This window comes from Xyrauchen texanus, chromosome 38 (genome assembly GCF_025860055.1).
Source record: "Xyrauchen texanus isolate HMW12.3.18 chromosome 38, RBS_HiC_50CHRs, whole genome shotgun sequence".
In the NCBI taxonomy this organism is placed as follows: Eukaryota; Metazoa; Chordata; class Actinopteri; order Cypriniformes; family Catostomidae; genus Xyrauchen; species Xyrauchen texanus.
Window position 1 is genome coordinate 20,944,127 of NC_068313.1, and position 22,492 is coordinate 20,966,618.

Here is a 22,492-nt window from a genome sequence, read left to right on the forward strand (position 1 = left end):
ACAACTCAGACAAACTGTGATTTAATAGAAGCACATTTATTAATATTTATATATTTTACATTTTGCTGTGACTGTATAGCACATTTCAGTGGAAATATATATATTTTTTTAATAATATAAAAAATCTAATCACAGATCAAATTAAGATATATTACTATTGCAGAAGTAGGTTTTCAGGCTTACAACTTGTCTTAGTTAAAATACCATTTGACACTGAAGCACAGTTTGAAGATATTGATCATGCACACACAAATCCGACTGTGGGAAGTGTGAACCATACCTAAATTTATCATAACAAAAGAATCTGAACACATATGCATAGGAAATGGCGACAAACGTGTGCCAATGTGCAACAAGCACAAGTTTTCAAGTAGTGACCCAACATATTTTGGAGTACCAAATATTCAATGAAACAATTAAATAAAATGCAAATGTCACAGTATTTTTATAATGAAGTAACCAAAAAAAAAAAAACGGATTCACTCATAAACAATCAAATTAACATTTAACAAATGGAAGATCACTGGGAAATATTGAGGTCACTAATTAGAAAAATTAGTCACTATTCAATTTACTCCTATTTTGTACCAGTCCCTGTTCCTGTATCACTGCTCTTCTCCAGTATACTCAGGGTTTGCCTCACAACGCTCTCCACTCGCCGGAAGTGCAGCTTCTTCCAGAAACTTGGGTGCTGTTTCCGACCCCATTCTAGATCTTTCAAGAAGGCAAGCAGATGCTCACGTACACGCTTCCTCTCCCAGGAAAGGGAGTTTTTCCCAATAACGTTCAGAATGGGGTGCCAGTCTTCAGAGATTTTAGAGCCCTCGGTCACAGAAGCCAGAACCTTCACGTGCCGGCCCTCCTTCAACCGAGGATCACCACGTATATACAGTGACTGCTTTCCCACATCAGTCAGCTGGTTCAGGTACAGACTGGGAGGAATTATAAAACATCAATTAACATCAAATCAGTTTAATTTATAAGCAAGCAATATCTGATGATAAGAATAAGCATCCTGGAGCCTGCACTGTGTTCCATTAGGGCCGGATGTCAAGATTTATAGAGAATAAAGACTTTTTTTCACCCAAAGTGACCATATCGCTTTTAAAGGCATGGATTAAACCAGTCCAGTATTGGATGGATATCCTTTATGCTACCTTTATGTCCATTTTGGTGCTTGAAAGTTTTGGCCCCATTGGCTTGGTCATTGCATGTTCAAAAACATCTCATACATCCTTCAAAATATCTTTGTTTGTGTTCAGAAAGTCACACAAGTTTGAGATGGCTTAATGGGAAGTAAAGGATAAGAGAATATAGACTATCCTTTCAATAGACAGCAACAGGTCGATTAGGCAGAATTTACACAGCAAGATCCAAAATGTTGACGTAAATCCAATTACATTAATGCCTAGTGGACACTACACGACTCAAGCTCGTCTCCTTTGATTTTTTTTGTCTGTGAAGGGAAGACTTAGATCATACAACGAACGGTCTTATTGTGTCCAAGCTCCTGCGACATGCTGACACTAGTCCCAGACGTTATGACCGTTTTCAAAACAGCTTGAAATCTAAATGTCTTCAAGTGTGTGCACTGTCCCGATGAGTGAGAGACCATTATGAACCAAAACCAATTAAATAGAGTGAGAGCGCAAGAGAAGGGCATGGTATTAGTAAGCAGAAGACAAAAACGAATTAAAAAATAAAATACAATTTCACTGAAATCTCCCTACTAGGGTTGCAGCGGTATACCGGTTTCACAGTCTATACATTTCTTTTTTTCTTCTTCTTATTAAAACTGAATAATAAATTAACAGGGAAGTAGAGTTGGCAAAATAAATGTATAATCTCAGCCTTTTTTCAGTTTTTTAATGCCTGATAGAAAAGTATCTATCTTTGTAGAGCAAAATAATACTTCAGGCAATTGCAGAATAGTCTCACTAGTCACAGATACACTTCAGAAAATTGAGTACATAACTATTTCTGGGCTTAAAAGATACAAAAACCATCTCAAATGTAATACAATGTGCTCCCCATGCACTACTTACAGCCCGATGTGGCCCCTTAAACAAAATAGTTAAAAAAAATATTAATAATTAATACATTTTAAAATTAGTTTCAGGATTTTACATGAGTAAAAGAAACTTATATTTTGAAAAAATGTTTCAGTTTCATATGAAATAATCTAAAAGGTAGAATCTATTAAACCTCATTTTATATCAACAGTGGCAGTTTTAGTTAAAGTTTCAAGATATGTTTCAGCTTGTATTTATTTTTCATAAATACGTTAATTTATTATTATTATTATTACTATTATTTAAGACTAGCACACTAACCATGGTAATGAGGAGCCTTTCCTTCTGTGTAATATGTGTATAAATATGTAATATTAGGTAACAAACGGGATAATAATGAGCTCATATGCTCTTAAAGTTTTAAAAGGGGGAGAGACAACTGTAGATTTTGACATCAACAACAAAAATAATGTCACTTGATGCATGTCCTTGTACTGCAAAACCAGGAATACAACTATGCAACATAAAAAGAAATGCAACCCAGGATACATTAAATGCAGGTTATGTTTAATCTATGGCAGGTCGACACTTGATTTCCAATGTAAAATCTGTCCCGAAGCAAAACCAGTTGGTAAGCACTGAGTGAGGTACTGACATTACTTTAAAAGCTCACACAGCTGATGTTATTTTTCATTTAGTAGTTCATTTAACATGCTATGCTAACATGTAAACTAACATGCTTTAGTTATATAACACGTTATATTTACATTATATTTTTTATCATGTTTATAATTCGGTTTATTATTATAATTCTGTTAGCTTTCTTATTTTTTATTTTATTTTCAAAAGGGAGACTTTTTTTTACACATACTTCAATCAAATAAATGGTTTCAAGTTTCAATTATAATAAAGTGTTTGCTCAAAAATAAATAAAATAACCCTTCTGTTTTCACTGATAATAGTACTTGTGTAATACCGTATACCGTGATATTTTCTGAGACGGTTACCATACCGTGAAAATCTCATACCATTGCAACCCTACTCCCTACCCACTGTCTTTATTATTTTCAGATGTTTTTGTTATTTTTTCTTTGCAAATTAGCATAAATAATATTAAAAACAGGTACAATGCGTTATTTCATGTTTGTTGAAAAATGAGGGCCAAGTAGCGAGTAGTAAGAGACAAAAATTATTTGAAAATAACAACAAAACCCTCCCTACACGCCGTTTTATTGTTTTCAGCTGTTATTTATAAATGTTTTCTTTTGCAAATGGTACAAATTTAAATGGAATTTAAAGGGAAATAAGCATAGGATCGAGAAATTTAAAAAGCATGAACTGATGAACATGCACAACAGGGACACAGGTATGAGCAGCATGCACACTAGAAGCTCAGTTCCAGGTACTGCACTAAAATAAATTCTGTTCTAAACATCATGTTTGTGAATAATTAAGAGAACTGTGCTCCTGTTTTTAAGCGCCTTCTTTCTCGTCTTGTACTTTTTTGCGCTTCATTCAGTAATACACAGACTTAATGATTGATGTATGTCCTCATGAAATCAGAGACTCTCTCCTCGAAATCTGAACACAAGTGGACAAAACAGATGACCAGGTGTAATGGTACATTTGTGATCAATCACCGAAAACGCATCTTAAAAGAATATTTCGGGTTCAATACAAGTTAAGCTCAGTTGACAGAATTTGTGACATAATGTTGATTACCACAAAAATGTATTTCGACTCGTCCCTCCTTTTCTTAATATCACAGTGAAGCACATACAATGGAAGTGAATGAGGCCAATTTTTACAGTGTTTAAAGGCAGAAATTTGAAGCTTATAATTTTATAAAAGCACTTTCATTAATTCTCCTGATAAAACTTGTGTATTATTTGTGCTGTTAAATTGCAATTTTTACAGTCATTTTAGGGTTTGTTGACATTACATCATCATGGTAATGAAGTTGTCAAATTGGCTGAAACTTTACATAGAAAAGGTTAGTAAGTTATTTTATCACACTAAAATTATGTTTACATGTATAGTGTTTATGTCTTGTCTCTATGTGTTTATATTTGTAAAGTGAGTATTGTAACGTTCACATATTTAAGCTTAAGAATTAACGACTGCAATTACGCTAGTGTTTTTGATCGTTTGAAAGCATTCAAAAGGCAGACAAACAGTACCTGGGCACAAAATTCCGTTAACATTAACAATACTTTCATATCGACTTGGTATCGACACAACCCTTCAAATGTTGTGCATGTATTTTTTATTTTTATACTCACTGTACTGTGTGGATGTTGGGGTGCTCTCGACAGGCATCGACCAGTTTAAGAGCTGCACTGTCTCCTATGTTGTTGTAGGCCACATTCAGTTCCTTTAACCTATCATGCTGACCCAGTCTCTCTGCCAACAGCTGTGCTGAACTGTCCCCAAGGCCTGTGTGCATCAGAGACAGCTGCTGCAGAGAGTGGTTACCAGACAGAGCATCCAGTAGATGACTGATGCCTGTGTCCGACAGGTAGTTATCACACAACCTGTGATCAGAGCAACAGAAAGTTCATACACAAGGCACAGGAAAAAACATTTCCATTACAAACACAAACAGATACAGTATATCAACTGATTTCATGCACATTGTGCAAGAATTTAAAGCGCTAAATCTAACCCTTTAAATGCCTATTTTCATTCCTGAGCAAAATAAATACATTGCACATGCAAAGTATTTTTTCAAAATACATATGCAATTATTAAATTAGTCTTCTGTATAAAACTATATCTTATTTCTTACCTCAAATACAAATATAAAGTAAAGTACAATGTACTTTATGTGTTATTGAAAGTAGCCTTACTGTAGTGACTTAATTGTACAGTTGGGCTCAAGTAGCAGATCTCGCAGAAGAATGCAGGACTCTGGACCCAGACTGTTAAACTGGAGACTGAAGACAGTAGAAGACAACAATCAAAAATACACACACATGCCAATAGTTTATCTATTTCCCAGGCAGACAATCAAAAACTAAGGGTAAATGTGCAGGTAAAGGAAATATTGTATTTTGCAAGCAAATCAACAACATTTGAATCTATAGTAAAACTCATTGTTAAGAGATCCATTACAGTATTAAAATGTCAATACCAACAAATACTCAAGCTTTCACTTTAAATCAACAAAAGGAAGGAAATTCAGAACATTTGGGTTATTCATATACTTGTGAGTGTTTTAGGGCTGTGCCAATACAATCAATTGTATATTGATATCTTGCAATAATTCTGCTCAAGATGTTGTATTAATACTTTAGATCCCTGTGTAGATATTTGTATTTATTTATTTCTATTAATATCAGATCCTACAGGTTAATAGAGCGCAACAGTGCTCGCCCACTTTCAGTCATCCTGGTTCCGGAACTATTTTTCCCATAGGTATTTCATAAAGTACTTCATAAAAAAGTTCTAAGACCAAACCAACTAACTCTGACGTGAATCATGAGATTACAAGCTTTAATGTAAAAAAGAAAAAAATCTGAAAATCAGACAAAAAGACAGAGGTACAAGACTGTATTCTAATGGAATTTATTAAGGAATTAACTACAATCCAATGAAGCACTTTGAATGATGTAATCAGATTAAAATTATGAAACAAAAAAACCTATTGATTAAAAGTTCAGATATATAAAAATTACATTAGTAGTTTGAGAGTGCAGAGAGACCAGCTCGATTGTGTCATTCAAAGTGCATCATGTGGGTGGTCGCTGTGAGGCAATTTTGCCGCAATTCTTTTATTAATGGATTTTCCTTCTCAGGATCATGGAAAGTGTAGTTTTTCACCAGGAGTTTTGCTAATAAACACAATTTTTAAATATGAAGCTGAAATAATATGGACTAATAGCATAGGAGTATATACCATTGATTAAAAATAACCTTGGATCTCACGGTAGGTCTGTTTATGAGTTGATCATTAATAATTCCCCTATGGAACCAGACTGTTGCGCTCTATAATGAAGAAGCATGTCATCTAAATAATCGCAAACTCTGAGACTGGTGTTTCTCAGCACGGTCAGATCCACTTCTAAGCGTGAGAGAGTATGAAGCTTAACCCGCAGATTCATTCTTTCATTCAAGGACAGGCTGGGTCTCTCGCTATTTTGCTACAGTTTTAATCGCTATTCAATGATGATATCATGATGCCACACGATATGCTGCATCGCAAGGTGGTTGGCAGTACCTCGCTCTAGAATGTATACTATGAACTACTGTGGTTTCAATTTTCAATTTATTCAAATAAGATTATTTGAGAAATCTAAAGAGCTTATAACGTCAAACAAAAAGCGTGTGCCATAAATTCAGAAGTATGCTTCAATAGTTTCACATTTTATGCACAACTCTAAATGTTACAAGCATGCCAAACATTGACTAGTTTGCACAATGATGAGTGTAAGTCTCACTTGAGGATGCAAGTGTGATTGAAGGCTTGCCAAAGCATCTGCAGTAACTCTGGAGTGATGTGGCAGGAGGAGAGGTTGAGCTCATCCAGACGGAAGTTAGAGCGTGTGCAGCCCAGCACCGTGCTCAACACAAAGCACTTTAGTGGGGTCATGCGCACAGTAGACAGGTTGATGGTCTTGATGGACTGCAACACTTCAGCTGTAAGCCGAGGGTTCTGGAACTCATACAGAAGGACAAGCAGGTCCATCAGTTCCTCTGGTGGCTGCTTCTTATGAATCTCCTTTATCAGATATTTCCTGAGTGCTCGAGTGATCTGAGAAACAGTCTGACTCTTGATGTTGCATCCAAGCTGATCTAACAGCTTCCTGTTTCCATAATGAAGAAGTCCACCGATGAAGATAGGATAGAGTTCGAAGGCCCTGGTGTAAGTTTCCTGCTGTGGTTGGGGACCGTGCACTCCGAGCAGACTTTGTTCCACTTGGTCCAGAACGTCTTCATTGAAGCTATCCTCTGAACGAAACATTTCTGCTGCCATGGTGCTAGCGATCCGTCCTTTGCTGTGGCTGCTGACTTGCTCGAAGAGTTTTGGAAACAACTTAAGCAAGTTAAAAATGGCAAAGATCCGGAAAGGTATGACTTTAGACAAAATGCTCAGTAAGCTTGTGATGTCCTCGCTGGCTTGCCCAAAGACCTCTGATACTTGTCTTGTCAACTTCTCAAGGACACTTTTGTTTTCGCCAAGAACAATATAAAGAGCAGCCAGATATTCCTGCATGGCTGGGACAGAAAATGCATAGCGTCTTTCACCAGAATCAAGATTTGTTCCATGATAATCGCAAGGCACCAGGAAGAAGTCAAGAACATCTGTGCGAAACACCGCCAGTTGCCGGAGCTCTTCATCCGTCTTGGTCTTACCACCGACCCACTGCTCCAGTTCTTCCACAGAGAAGGATGTCCGCTTATTGGTGATGCCATCAAATGCCAGCTTCCCGACAGTGCGGACCACATACAGCATGAGTGAGTTTTCTTGCTCTTGTGAGGATACGTTCCCATCCACATTTATCACCTCTCCTCCAAAGTTGAGCCTCATGAAGCTTGTGTAGAGGCCAGTTAGTGTTCTAATTGGAGCTTTTACATCAGTAAAATGCAGCAGATGAAGAGTGGCGCAGGTAAGCCAGCAGTAGGATGGTAAGAAGCATGCTGTTGCTAACTGACTCTCTCGCTGTAGATTTAAATACAGCATCTCTATAAGGGTCTCAGCAGTCTTACCTGGCTTTTCTTCATTCTGTAGCAAGAGTCTGCTTGTGAAGTAGGCTCTTTGGCGATCAGGGTCATTAAAGCCACAGATCTGCACATAGCGGTTTATATATTTTTTCGGAACTCTGTCCACAGCAGACAGTCTGGTTGTGAGCAAAATGCTGGCCTGTAAAACCAATCCATCATATGAAATGTTAAAGAAACTGTTAGTTGCAATAAACATGAATCTAAATTAGGGCTGCAACACAGGGCCTTCGGTAAGGTGCAGTCACATGAATGATTACAGATCTTAGCATGCCAATATCAAAACAACATATAACGAACAACACAAACCACGTATAACTAACATGAAAAACGATTGCGGAGCAAATCAAAACTTAACCGTTATGTCCCGTTATTTTTTCTTTATTTTTCATTTATTTATTTAAGTTCAGTCTAAGATGAAAGTCCATTATGACCAGCAAAGATTTGTGCGCAGTTTTCAACCAGGAGATCCATACTACTCCCTGTTCCTGACTCTCCCATGCAAGCGAAATTCTCTGGTCCACACATAGTTGAGAAAAGCGAAGAGACACTAACTATGCTGTACGTAATCCTTATCAACGTCGTAAGACCCGAATCTGTCACATAAACATGATAATGAAAGTTCAAGGTAAGAGAGTGAATAAAAATGGTTACAATTCCGGTTTTGCTGGTGGCAAGGCCTGGCTTTGTAAGTATGGGTGAATGTGTTACATCCCAGGATGTATTTCTTTACTATTAATGTATTTATTTATTTCTTTGTTACATCTATGGGTGTAGCGGTTGATGTATATTGATTACACAGTGTTTGTATATTTTCTGTTGTCTTCCTTGTTTTTACTTGTGTTCTCCCTTTTTCATTTTCCCAACCAGATTAATTGACATCAGCTGCCAATGATTAAGGTCAAGTGCTGAGCTGCTCTGATTGGTGGAACATGAGAACATGTGGATAAAGCTGGGTTGGAAAGTCAGCTTGAGGAGACTCTTTCCTCCTGGCCCAGGATGTGTAGCTCTTGTGTTTAGTTGCTGATGTTAATAAGAACTTGAAGTTGCATCAATGGTAAACAGTTACTTTAAACCTTGTGAGAATAAAGTCCATGGTGGGTGTGTGCTTATTTCCACCCATTAACATTTATGGAAGCAGTAGAGAGGTGGATGCCATTTTTGTTGTTAACCCTATTTTCTCCTGTTATGGCTAGATGGGGAGTGAGAATAGATTTCTGTTGTTCATTTTCTATTCCTTTATTTGTAAGGTTAAGTAGTTTGTGTCTCCCTTCACCTAGAGTCTTTTTGTTTATTATTTTGGCCTGGTGCCCTCTTGAAGTCTTAATGCTTCGTTTTGTGTTTATAAAAAAATCAACTTAACACAATTATTGCAAGCTGTTGTGGTTGTTATTGGATGGGACAGGATTGAAGACCTCCATATATGTTTTATTTAATAAATGTTTTAAAATTTTTTGGTTAATATTTTCTTTATCATTTGTTAGTTTTCTTCCCCCACCCCTAGACAGGGAGGAAACGTAACAGAACAGAGCGAACCACACTAGAAACTCAAGATCAGATAAATAAATGCATGTGAAGTTTATACAAGCTAGCTTGATATTTTTCCCAATGTGATGGAACTAAATAAAATATAAATATGTCTGACTTAAATAAGCCAGAGATTGAAGACCCACCGCTGTCTCTAAAATCTGTTGTTTGAGAGCATCATGGTTTTGCAGTAAACTACAGTAATACTGGCCACGAGTAGTGAACAAGACGAAGGCTGTGTCAACTCTGTTGATGCACATCTTACATTATACTCATTTGTGTGACATCATCCACAAGTGTCACTTGAGCTGATGGGAGCAAAGCATAAACAGCCTGTGTAAGTCTCGCCATGGCATTCAAGCAGCCTCTCGCTGCAAGCTCAGACAGGATTAAAGCGATAACGAACGCCATTGGAGTATTTTTGCTGATATATACTCCGTCATCAAGAACACAGGATTTAAGCATCTGCCTAACATGCTTGAGCCCTATTATAAAGTTCCTACAAGAAAGCATTTCAGCAATTCTGTAGTTTATTATTGTAGTAATTGTCCAGCAGGGGACATTGTCAATGCTAAAAGATCTGCCCTCTCCTCTGATAATGGTGAGCTGAAAGGCAAATAAACATAAATCTGCACTGCTAATGTCTTCATTTTGTTACAGTTATTTATTATTGCACTTTTTCTTTTTACTTTCATTATTATTTGTTTTTAAACAATGAGCATATAAGAGGCTCTTCATTTTTGTATTGTAATTTTGTTGAAGAAATAGTGCAGTCATGTATAAATGCACCTCTACAATAAGAATTGCTGCCCATCAGCCACTGTGTTTTCAAAATAAATAATATAAAGAAAGATTATTTGTTTTTCCTGCTGTACCGAAACCTGACCCCAAAACTGAGAGCATACTGAACCATGAATTTTGTGTACCATTGTAGCCCTAATTTAAAGGTAAGGTAACACAAATAACGTCACGTGTGTATGAAGTACACAAAGTTGATGCTAAAATAAAGATTTTAAAATGTAACGTAAAGTTCAGTTCTGTACAATCTGTGGTTTTGTAGGCAGGCTCATTGAACAGCGCCCACGCCTCTGGTTAATGAATAGCTAGTTCATTCTGTTTCTTTTTCATGACAAAACAAAAAACCCTTTACAAGCCAGCAAAGATTTTTCCTAAACACCGTTTCAAATTTGGTTGCATAAAACTAAGACAAAACATTTTACTCTAATTTTATGTGTATTCAAATGTTGGTATCGTGACAACCCTACTACTACAAACCCACAAATGACTGAATCTGAATAATTATATCATGTAACATGTCAGGTAACAGAGTTCACATACCTCAGGTAGGAGGTATTTCCTAAGTAGATTCACAAAAACAGCTCCTGATGGGAGAGCCTCATTGGGATCACTGCATAACTCTGTGGAGCCAATGCGAAAATCCAGCTTCATCTTCTCCATGCCATTGAGGATGAAGAGGACATCCTTAGCCATGTCATTATCTCCACTAAGATAAGGTGTCTTGCGAAGGTGCATGTATTTCCTGCCCACAAGGTCTCGAAGGGATGTTGGTTTGGATAAATGGGAGAGATCTTCACAGGAGAAGGGCAACACAAGTTTGAACTGGGACAAGACAGATCCATCACACCAATCCAGCACCAATTTACGGACAACAGTACTTTTCCCAGTGCCAACGGCCCCATATATCAAAATGTTTAGTCCTCGTGCTTTGTTTACATTAGGACCAGGCTCAAACAGCTGCTCCATAGACAAAGAGGGACATGTAGAAACATTTGTCTTTGTCTTAAAAAAATTTACTGAGAGGCCTCTATCCTTATCTGGATGACGCTCTAGAATCCGTGGCTCCACGTGCATGGTTTCGGGAGAAAAGTAGCCACCAAACTGCCTCTCCTCTTGAGGAAGATGATTGAACCATAATGCCAGCTTCTGTTTGTGGATCTCAATGGGATCTGTAAGTTAATTTTAATACCACTTGAAAAACACTACTATTTTATGTGCTGACAACAGAATGTTGAAAACAATTTTTTTAAAGAAACAGTTCACCCAAAAAAAGTGAATTACTTTATGGCCATCACTTAATCAACCTTATGGTTTTCCAAAAACATACGACTTTCTCTTCTCCATGTTATTTTGCACAATGTCCTGGCTGCTCTTTTCCAAACAATGAAAATGAATGTTCTGTCATTTTCCAAAAATGGCTGATAAGCTCCAAAAATGACCAAAAAAGCACAATAAAAATTTCATAAAAGTAGTCCATACCATTTGTGTGCTACATCCCAAGTCTTCTGAAGTCATCAACGAGTTTTCAAGTTTCAAGTCATCAAGTTTCAATGAGTAACCATTTCAATTTTGGTGTTACTCACACAAAACCGTTAATTGTTGAACATTTCTGCTCTGGCTTTCAATTCTCACTGTCATTCCACATACAAATATGATACATCAAGAAATTTGCCATGCCATATTTGAATTTACATAAATGGAAATGAGAGAGCTATTTAAGACAGGAAGATTTTCAGCAAGCCCCCATTCAAGTCACCATTTACTTTCATTGTATGACAAAGAGCAGCCAAAACACAACCAGAATTTTTTGTTTTCAGTGAAATATTCTGGGTTCAACACAAGTTAAGCTCAATCAACAGTATTTGTGGCATTAAACTGATTACCACATAAATTAATTTTGAGTTGTTCCTCCTTTTCTTTTTCTGATGACATTTGTCATTGATTCACAAAATGGACTGTGACAGGGCGGACGGTGGAGCCGGGTCATGATTTTACACATCCGGCCCCTTATCAGGCTAATTAACCTCCGAGAGGGATAAAGGCAGACTGTGGATGGTGGTGCAACAAAGAGCGAGTGTTCACGGGCAGCTGTCCTCCTATGTGTGTGTGTGTTTGTGTCTTTTGGTTTAGTTCTTTACTAAAAATATTATTTATATTGTCAAGCCGGTTCTCGCCTCCTCCTTTCCATTAATCGCTTTACACTGGTACCGAGTTTCAGCAACAAAGTAAAGGGACTAAGGGAAAGGAGGAGGTGAGAACCAGCTTGACAATTAAAATAATAGTTTAATGAAGAAATAAACAAAAAACACACAAACATAAACACACAGAGCAGCTGCCTGTAATACTCCTCTATCCCTCACGCACACCCATCAGGCTGATTGGGGACCGGGCGTGCATTGTTCCAGCCTGGCCCTGCCCTCCTCCGCTCTACATTGAGAAAGCAAAACATATATTCACAAAATCAACATTTAACTCCCACTATTACCCCTCCCAATCCCCACCCTGACCCTCAACAAACATCCTTGTGGTCACACATGAGAGTACACACACACACACACACACACACACACACACACACACACACACACACACACACACACACACACACACACATATATATAAATAAATAAATAAATAATCTCAGCAAAAAAAGAAACCGTCCTCTCACTTTCAACAGTTTTATTTTCAGCAAATTTAACAGTGTAAATATTTGTATGAACATAAAATGATTCAACAACTAAGACATAAACTGAACATGTTTCAGAGACATGTGACTAACAGAAATGAAATAATGTGTCCCTGAACAAAGGGGGGATCAAAATCAAAAGTAACAGTCAGTATCTGGTGTGGCCACCAGCTGCATTAAGTACTGCAGTGCATCTCCTCCTCATGGACTGCACCAGATTTGCCAGTTCTTGCTGTGAGATGTTACCCCACTCTTCCATCAAGGCACTTGCAAGTTTCCAGACATTTCTGGGGGGAATAGCCCTGGCCCTCACCCTCCAATACAACAGGTACCAGACGTGCTCAATGGGATTGAGATCCGGGGTCTTCACTGGCCATGGCATAACACTGACATTCCTGTCTTGCAGGATATCATGCACAGAATGAGCAGTATGGCTGGTGGTATTGTCATGCTGGACAGTCATGTCAGGATGAGCCTGCAGGAAGGGTACCACATGAGGGAGGATGATGTCTTCCCTGTAACGCACAGCGTTAAGGTAGCCTGCAATGACAATTAGCTCGGTTCGATGATGCTGTGACACACCACTCCACACCATGATGAACCTTCCACCTCCAAATCGATCCCACAGAGTACAGGCCTCTGTGTAACACTCAATCCTTTGATGATAAACGAGAGTCTGCGGTCACGAATCCTAGCCCACACTCCCTCCTCTAATACCAATATTAAATCTTTCTCCTTTTTTCCAAAAGCAGTAATCACAACTTCAAGAGTATCTGCCGCTTTAGGGGGGTGTATGTTACTCCCAAAAATAGTACAGAGCAGGTGGTGCAGCTGTAAAAACCTAAAGAACTGAGATCTGGGAATCCCAAAATGTTGAACCATAATTTCAAAGGTTCTCAAGACTCCACTCACATATGGATTACCAAGCGTATTTACCTCCCTCTCAATCCACTCGGTCCAGCAGAAAGAGGACTTAATACATAATTTTCATATGCTCGAGGCTACATTTAAATAAATGTCTGAATTATACACTCTGGACACTTTTGTCAATACAGAGTACAAATGCAAGATTATGGGGTGTAATTTACCTTCTCCGATTAGTTTCATAGAAAGGATTTGCAATGTCAAAATAGGGGCAAGAACTTCCTGTTCAATACAAAACCAGAGAGGGGCTCTCTCAGGTGGAAGTGACCAATGAGCCAAATGTCTGAGACCGAATTAATATTAATAAAACACAATCTTGGATAGGCTTTGCCCACCTTTGTCAATCGACCTACACAATTTACTGAATTGTTATCTGGGACGTTTACTATTCCAAATGAAGGAATTCACTATGCTCTCAAATTGCTTGAAATAAGAGAGGGGGGCATCCTCTGCACTTTTAATATTTCCTTCCAATTTCACGAGTTCTTGTGCTTTGTATTTTTTGGTGAATGAGGCATACTGTCTGATCCGGCCCCTAAGAACTGCCTTAAGTGCCTCCCAAGCCATGCCAACAGATGCTACAGAGGAGCAGTTGGTCTCCATATAGACATTGATTTCAGTCTTTAGCATTTGTTGGAATTCAGGATTTTTCAAAAGGGATACATTAAAATGCAAACTATATGATTTATTCTTCTCCGTATGTGGTAAAACCTCTAAACACACCAGGGTGTGATCTGAGACTAATATGTTTCCAATTGAGCAATCTAAAACAGATAAAATTAGGGACTTAGATTTTTGAAAAAATATCTATTCTAGAGTAAATCTTATGGACTGATGAAAAAAATGTATAGTCCCTACCAGATGGGTTCAAATGTCTCCAAATATCTGTAAGACCAAGACCACATCTTTTTACACATCCTGTGAAGCACCAATTTTGCTCTAGGGGGCTTTCACACCTTTGCATCACTATGATCAAGGACTGAGTCCATCAAAAGATTAAAGTCTCCTCCCAATATTATATCATGAGGAGTGCCAGCAGCTTGCAACATCTCTTCAAGATCTATAAAAAAAGCCTTGATCGTCCACGTTAGGTGCATAAACATTAGCAAAATAAGAATTTCAGCTAAAATAATAATTACTCTTTCTAATATATCTTTTCTCTTTTTAAAACATTTTAATTGTAGATGTTTACTCATCAGTGTAATGACTCCCCTGCTCTTACTTGAGCCAGCACTATAAAAAAAATGCCCACCCCATATCTTTCCAAATTTGTACGCTTCCTTCAGAGAAAGGTGAGTTTCTTGAAGAAACACTATATCATATTTCTTATGCTTAAGAAGAGAAATAACCTTCCTTCTTTTTATGGGGTGCCCCAACCATTCACATTCCACATGGAGAGAGACAGTCCACTCATATTAACATTACATTTTCACATATAAGTAAAAACTGTTTGTGTGTCAAAAACAAGATTATAAAGACCACATTCCAACATTTGTGCGACCATTAAAACACAAACATCCTCCAGAACAAAACAAACAGAAAAACATGCACATTAACCCCATGCACGACAGCGCCAACTGGCGTCCATCTCTCCAAACTCAAACAGTCCATGTATGCCAACGAGATCCCCAGCGACAACTTTGCCTTCGAATTGCTCAAGTCCAGTGTTTCTATACAAATTTTGTGAAACAGAATTTCACAGCAAAAGATAATCTATAAAACAAACTCCAGCCAATAGGTGGAACAATTTCAAAGAGTATGTAGATTCATCCACAAAACTGTCCAGAAGGTGTGCCTCTCTGCAAAATAAACAGCAGCTAGGCAGAACCAGCACCAAAAAAATGCTCAGTTTCCTCAAACAGTCAAGTGAATGATCAGTGAACCGGTCCACTCGGCTGCAATGCATCACAAAATGACTTACTGACTTGGACATCGCTTGCTGTGGGCATGTGAATGTTTTACAGCCCTCCTTAGTGTCTATTCTCAATTTGGTCAGGAATATTAGTGCAAAAGCTACCTTCCATTGATGAAAAAGTTCCTTGGCATTCCTTGTTTCTCTCTTGTCGAATTCACAAAGTCTGGGAACAAGAAAATCCTATGATTTTTCCAAGAAAGCCTTCCTTTACTCTTCGCCTTACAAGATCTTTATCGGATGATCACAGAAATTTGGCCAGAATTGATCGGGGCCTGTCTCCCTCCGCGGATCTCTGCGCCAGGACCCTATGAGCTCACTCAATTTCTAGCTTATGGCCTGTTATGTCAAGCAGATTCGGAAGGAACCCATCCAGGATTTTCACCATATCCCGACCCTCTTCGGTCTCAGGAATTCCAAAAATATGGACGTTATTCCACCGGCTACAGTTCTCCATATCCTCCAACTTCTCCCAGACATGGTCCAATTTCACCTTGGTTGCTAGCGGATTAGCAGATAATGACTCAACATCCCTCACTCTTGTAACCATCTCAGAGAACTTCACCTCCATGGCACTGATCGATCAACTTATCGCAGCAAGATGCTCACAGTCAGCCACGACCTTTGTCAGCATTACCGACATGCCCAGCAACTCTCGCCGCATTTATCAGGCCAAATAGACTCCCTGGCTTGTGGCCCTCTCAGGGGTATCAGCTTGAGCACCCAAGTGTCTTTTAATGTTTGGGGTTCTCCCCAATTTGTCATGCCCAATTCCCAATGCGCTGTAAGTCCTCGTGGTGGCGTAGTGACTCAATCCGGGTGGCAGAGGACGAATCTGAGTTGCCTTCGAGTCTGGGCCGTCAATTCATGCATCTTATCATGTGGCTGTTGAGCGCATTACCGCAGAGACCTAGCGCGTGGGAGGCTCATGCTATTCTCAGCGGCATCCATGCACATCTCACCACGTGCCTCACCGATAACGAGAACCACATTATAGTGACCACGAGGAGGTTAACCCAACGTGACTCTACCCACCCTAGCAACCAGGCAAATTAGTTGCTTAGAAGCCTGACTGGAGCCGAGGATTTAGAATTTTTTGACATAATGTCCTCCTAGAACAGTTATAAAACACAGTGTATCGAATCTCACCAGTTTATATCATTAAATGCGTTAAAACTAGCAACGTATGCAGAGCTCACCGCTCACGCGTCTGATCATCGCATGGCGTCACATGAACACCCGTTCCTCCTTTTCATAAAAAATAAGCACAAATCTGAGTGACAGTGAGGCACTTACAAAGGCCAATTTTTGAAGGTTAAAATACTCACTGTTTCAAAAGTATAGCCACAGGACATACACAAAATGTGTGAAAATATGGTTTTTATGCAATAAATCACTTACTAACCTTTTCTGTGTAAAGTTATAGCCAATTTTACACCTGGCTGATAACCCTAAAATGTTCATTTAAACAACTTTACAGCTCAAATAATACATTAGGTTTAAATTAAGAATTAATGTCATTGCTTTTATAAAATTATAAGCTTCACATTCCTGCCTTTAAATCCTCCAAAAATTGGCCCCCATTCACTTCAATTGTAAGTGCATTACTGTAACCTTGATTTTTGCTATTTTTATTTAAGAAAAGGATGGACGAGATGGAATTAATTTTTGTGGTAATCAACATCATGCCACAAATGCTGTCGATATGTTCCTTTAAGAAGGTGATAAATCACATTAAAATTATATAAAACTAGCAGCTAAACTAGCATGGAACAGGAGTAACTAATGCAAATGCAAATTATTAATGCACAAACTCACCTGTGACTGGTTCACTGGAGTAAAAGAAACTGGGGTTGAACCCAGAGATGGAATACATCGATGTTCTCTTTTCTTTCCATGTATTCTTATAAGAGCTGGTCACCTTGCTAATGAAACAGTAAAGGAAAAACACAGATAATATGGAAATGTATTCACTGAAAATACAAGACATGCATGCCACAACAAGAAACACAGGATTTCTCAGAATTCAACTTACATTGGAAATGAGTAGCGACATGCCTTTAAGCTACCATAGATCCCATCTGACTGGAGTCTTAAGTTAATGGCTGAAATGCACAACTGTTAGTTAATGATACAATCAGAAAAAAAAAATATTTGTTTAAAATAAAGTTTATGCTAAATAAGATTATTCAATTTGATTAATGGTTATTTTACACCTACTTTTCTGAAGAGCCCTGTTACTGATTACAGCTATCGGTGGACCCTGGCATCTCCTTTTTAACACTTCTGTTCCTGATGGCCTCCCAAATCGCCACATTTTGACATTGCATATATAAAACCTATAGAAAGACTGTCTTCATGTTATATATGTTATACAAACCTATAGTGTTAGTGCAAAGGTTCCAGCAATAAGGAAGGAAAAGGGAAGCGGGGTGGCAGTCCAGGTAAGTCAACCTTTAATGCCGTTTCAGTTTCACAAACACAGTCTTTGGGTTTTTCAGTCTAACAAACACGGCACTAACTCTTCAGCTTCATAAATAACAAAGATACAATTTTAAGTGGTCACACTACGTCACTGGTCTGTCTCTCTCTGCTGCCTTTTCAAGCCCATCTCCGTCGTCACTGTAATGAGACACAGGTGTTAAGCATCAATAATCACCAGGTGATGGCCGTTACAGGTTCCTCTATCCCCAGTGACAGACACATGACCAAGTCCCGCTCCACGTATCCACACCACCCGACACAGACGCAGGCAACATCCCCACCAATTCCTGGAGAGGAAATCAGCCACAACCATCTGCGGCCCCAGCCTGTGGACCACCTTAAATTTTAATGGCTTAAGTAACAGGTACCAAAGAGTTGGCATCCTTCATTCAGTAGAGCCACTGAAGTGGGGCGTGATCCGAGTGGAGGATGAAGGCCCGCCCCAGCAGGTAATAGCGGAAGGTTAGGACTGCCCACTTGATGGCAAGACACTCTTTTTCAATCGTGCTGTACTTAGTCTCCCTCAAAGAGCGCTTACGTCTAATGTACAGCACGGGGTGCTCCACTTCCTCCACCTCCTGGGAGAGTACGTCCCCATACCCCCTCTCTGATGCATCCATCTGTAAAATGAAGGGGGGAGAGAAGTTAGGAGCATGTAGAAAAGGACCCCCACAGAGTGCAGATTTCAGCCTCGTGAAAGCCAGTTGGCATGCCTCCGTCCACTGGACCGGATCTGGAGCCCCCTTTATAGTGAGATCAGTCAAGAGGCTGGTGACATCAGAAAAATTAGGCACCAACCTTCTGTAAAAGCTTGCCAGCCCCATGAACTGTTTAACCTCCTTTTTGGACTTGGGATGTGGGCAAGCCGCTACAACCACAGTCTTATCAATTTGGGGTCGTACCTGCCCATGACCCAAATGTAAGCCCAGATACCATACTTTCACCTGTCTAATTGCGCACTTTTTCGGGTTTGCCATGAGTCCCCCCATCTCAGTGACCTCAGAACGGCTCTTAGATGCTGCATATGCCTCTCTCAGTTGTTACTGTATATAATAATATCATCCAAGTAGGCAGCATGTGGCCGGAGGATCTTATCCATCAGGCAATGGAACATGGCGAGAGCCTTGAACAAACCGAAGAGTGACGAATTGGTGTAATCCAAACGGTGTGGAAAAGGCAGTTTTCTCTCGGGATAATAGAGTTAAGGGGATCTGCCAATATTCCTTGTTAAATCCAGTGTCGAATAAAATTGAGCCACACCCAATCGATCGAGCAGTTTGTCAATTCTGGGCATTGGGTATTCGTCAAATTTAGACACTGCGTTGAATTTCCGGTAATCTACACAGAACAGGACTGACCCGTCACACTTGGGTACAAGAACAACCGTGCTGGCCCAATTGCTGTGCGATTCTGTTATTAATCCCATCTCGAGCATTGCCTCCAATTCATCCCCAATCACTTTTTTCTTATGTTCGAGCAAGCGGTACGGCCGACTAAGCACTACCACTCCCAGTGGGATCTCAATATTGTGTTGTATGAAGTTAGTAGATCAGGGAAGTGGAGAGAACACATCTGCAAATTTGTTTAGGAATTTGGCCACCTCCGTGAGCAGGCATGGTGAGAGGTGGTCTCCACAAGGGACTGGGGTTAATGGATCGGCTTTGAACTTCACCTCCAGACCGAGCTTCGCCCTCTCAGGAACTACCGTCGCCATGGACATGGGGACCGCCTCTCTCCATAATTTAAGGAGGATGAGGTGGTAAATTTGATGTGCTCTGCCTCTGTGCATTCATTTAACCTCATAATCGAGATCCCCGAATCGCCATGGAACCTCAAAAGGTCCTTGCCACTTCGCGAGTAATGTTACCCCTATTATAGAGCAAATTTTGTAGTGACAACTGACCCAGTGTGTGTAGCTTTGCTCGAATATCAAGGACATATTGAATTTAATTTTTGCTTTGGGAAGGTCCAAAGCACCCCAAAGGGCCGGCGTCAATACAGGAGCTTGAAGGGGGAAAACCCTGTGGAGGCTTGAGGTACCTCTCTGACTGCAAATAATAGGGGTTCCAGCCATTTGTCCTCATTTCTAGCACCCTCGTGCATGAATTTGGGAATCATAATTTTCAGGGTTCTATTAAATCGCTCCACCAGCCCATCAGTTTGCGGGTGATAAACGCTGGTGCGAATCAATTTAATCCCCAGCAACACATAAAGTTTGTGTAGTGTAAGTGACACTGAGCAGACATGGACAGCCCCGGATCTGCCTCAACAGCCATCGCGTCACATATCACACACCGTGTTTTCGGTTTGCAGGACCCATCTACACACACAATGCTTTTAATAATCTTTTAAACCCTGGGCAATTGGCCAGCCCATCTCCGTCATCACTGTAATGAGACACAGGTGTTAAGCATCAATAATCACCAGGTGATGGCCCTTACCGCTTTCTCTCTCCCCAGTGACAGACACATGACCACGTCCCGCTCCACAGTTACATTTGGCAATGAAGTACTACTGGTGTGTGCAATTGCAATTTAGAATATCTTCCTTTTCAATTCCAGTTGCCAGATGAGCTGAAATTCAGCAATCATGGTAACATTCATAAACATCACAAAATGTTCAAATAGGTCATGTGATTTAGATATCAACACCTATGATGAGAGTATTGTTTTCTATCCAAGTATGTGTACTTTAACAGGTAATAGAGCAAGTTTTCCCCCTGACTATTATTATGATTGTCAGACAATCATAATAATAATCAGGGGAAACTTGCTCTATTACTTGTTAAAGTGTCAAGTGACAACACAGGGCTGCCAACTCTCACGTATTGAGCGTGAGAATCACGCAATTGACACTATTCTCACGCCCCTTTTCTAACGCAGTGATAACGTCGCGGAGCAGAGGACACTGACAGCATACAGACAGACAAGACTGAGCAGGCGCACCATGCAACAGCGAGTTATTCAGATTCACATTTTTATTAGCCTAATATATTTATATTTCCATAACATTTCACAATATATATATATATATATATAATCAGTACAATATGTCAGACAATTACAGTACATTATAAATAAGTAAAAAAAAAATTATGACAAAAGGTGGTATTTTATCAGCATGCTCACAACTCAAAGACAATCATAATGACAACATAAAGTGCAACAGCTCTTTGGGGGGGAAGAAGAGAGAAGAGAAGAGAGGTAACTTACAACAAACAAGGACAATGTCAAAAAGTCGTGAATAGCACGGCTGCCTCTGTCTAATAATAGTATAGTAATTTCACAACTCACTACAAGCCTGTCATTTGTTTTCTTTAGGAATTGTATTCTGTTTGTAGGCAACCCGTATGAACGATTTGATTCACGTTTTAGTCCAACGGCATGTTAAAGCATATAATACATAGTTTGCATTAGTAATGAGGTTAGATTTATCTGTTATTTAAATAGATAACGGAAACGTCGCGACATATGGCTATCAGGCATTTTGGAGCGCAGATGAGAGATTTGTTTAGAACTAGCTGAAACAAATTCGCGAAAAGGCGCTTTTTTTGGATTTCGACAAAAACTCGATGAACCCAGTACAGCTTGTGCTCAGACACGCGGTTGCGTTTATCCCAACAAATATGTAAAGTCAACGGTTAGGAGTCATCAGAATTACAGAGCACAACGATATCAGGCATAATGGTGACGATTCATGTTAGCAATTACGGTCTCATGGTCTTTACCGAATCTAGTTACTCTGTTCTTCCACTGCCAGCACTTTGACACTCAGATCACATACGAGGAAAGATTCCACTGCGCGCCACGATTAGACTGAATCGTCCGCACCGACTTCCTGTTACAGTCAGTGAGTACCGCCCATATATACAAACTTAAACTTTCTACTTTTCTCTTCTTTTTACAAGGCTGTTTAAGAGGTCCAATGACATAATCAAAACAACAAAGTGACATCAGGTCAGTCAGAAAACCAACGGAGGACAAGTTAAAGGTGCACAGAGAAAATGTTCCCCGTTAAAAAATGTTTACTCCTAAAAAAATTAATAGTCATTTAAAAAAAAATTGGGCTTGAGGACAACATGAGCTGAGGACTCTCGTCATATCAGTAACCTTATGAAGCTGTTTTATTCTACATGGGGTATGGGGGTCATCATGGGGGCTGCCATTTTATAATCACATGACCGGCTGAATACTATTCGCTTAATCACAGTAAATGTCTTGTTATTGGAAACTTTCATTATTGGATAAAATGAATCATGGCTGATTGTGAACAGTGCATTTATAATGGCATCTGTAAATGAAAACGATTTATTTTGAATGATGCTGCATCCACACCACTAGGTGTCACTCTAAGTCTAAGAAGACACAAGCAAGAAGTTACTGAGTGCACCTTTAAACCACAGATCCTAAATTAGTTGATTTATCAGCA

General features: G+C 39.3%; 1 protein-coding gene across 1 annotated transcript; it reads right to left on the reverse strand.

Moving 5' to 3' along the window:
• Positions 1-36: 36 nt before the first annotated feature.
• Positions 37-21,862, reverse strand: nlrx1 (NLR family member X1). Its single transcript, XM_052110444.1, has 9 exons — positions 21,792-21,862; positions 17,801-17,919; positions 17,616-17,685; positions 17,399-17,505; positions 10,599-11,227; positions 6,452-7,875; positions 4,862-4,948; positions 4,295-4,546; positions 37-932 (listed from the first exon to the last, which is right to left on the reverse strand). Exons 2-9 carry the CDS (start codon positions 17,895-17,897, stop codon positions 578-580), a joined length of 3,021 nt encoding a protein of 1,006 aa, XP_051966404.1. The 5' UTR covers positions 17,898-17,919; positions 21,792-21,862; the 3' UTR covers positions 37-577.
• Positions 21,863-22,492: the final 630 nt, after the last annotated feature.

Bases quoted from the DNA above. Each gene is read 5' to 3' on its own strand.
- nlrx1 (XM_052110444.1), bottom strand. From the start codon at position 17,897: ATGTGGCGATTTGGGAGGCCATCAGGAACAGAAGTGTTAAAAAGGAGA. The intron at 17,686-17,800 runs GTAGGTGTAAAA...TGTGCATTTCAG, and splicing joins TAACAGGGCTCTTCAGAAAA to CCATTAACTTAAGACTCCAG. The intron at 4,547-4,861 runs GTAAGGCTACTT...CTCTGATCACAG, and splicing joins TGTACAATTAAGTCACTACA to GTTGTGTGATAACTACCTGT.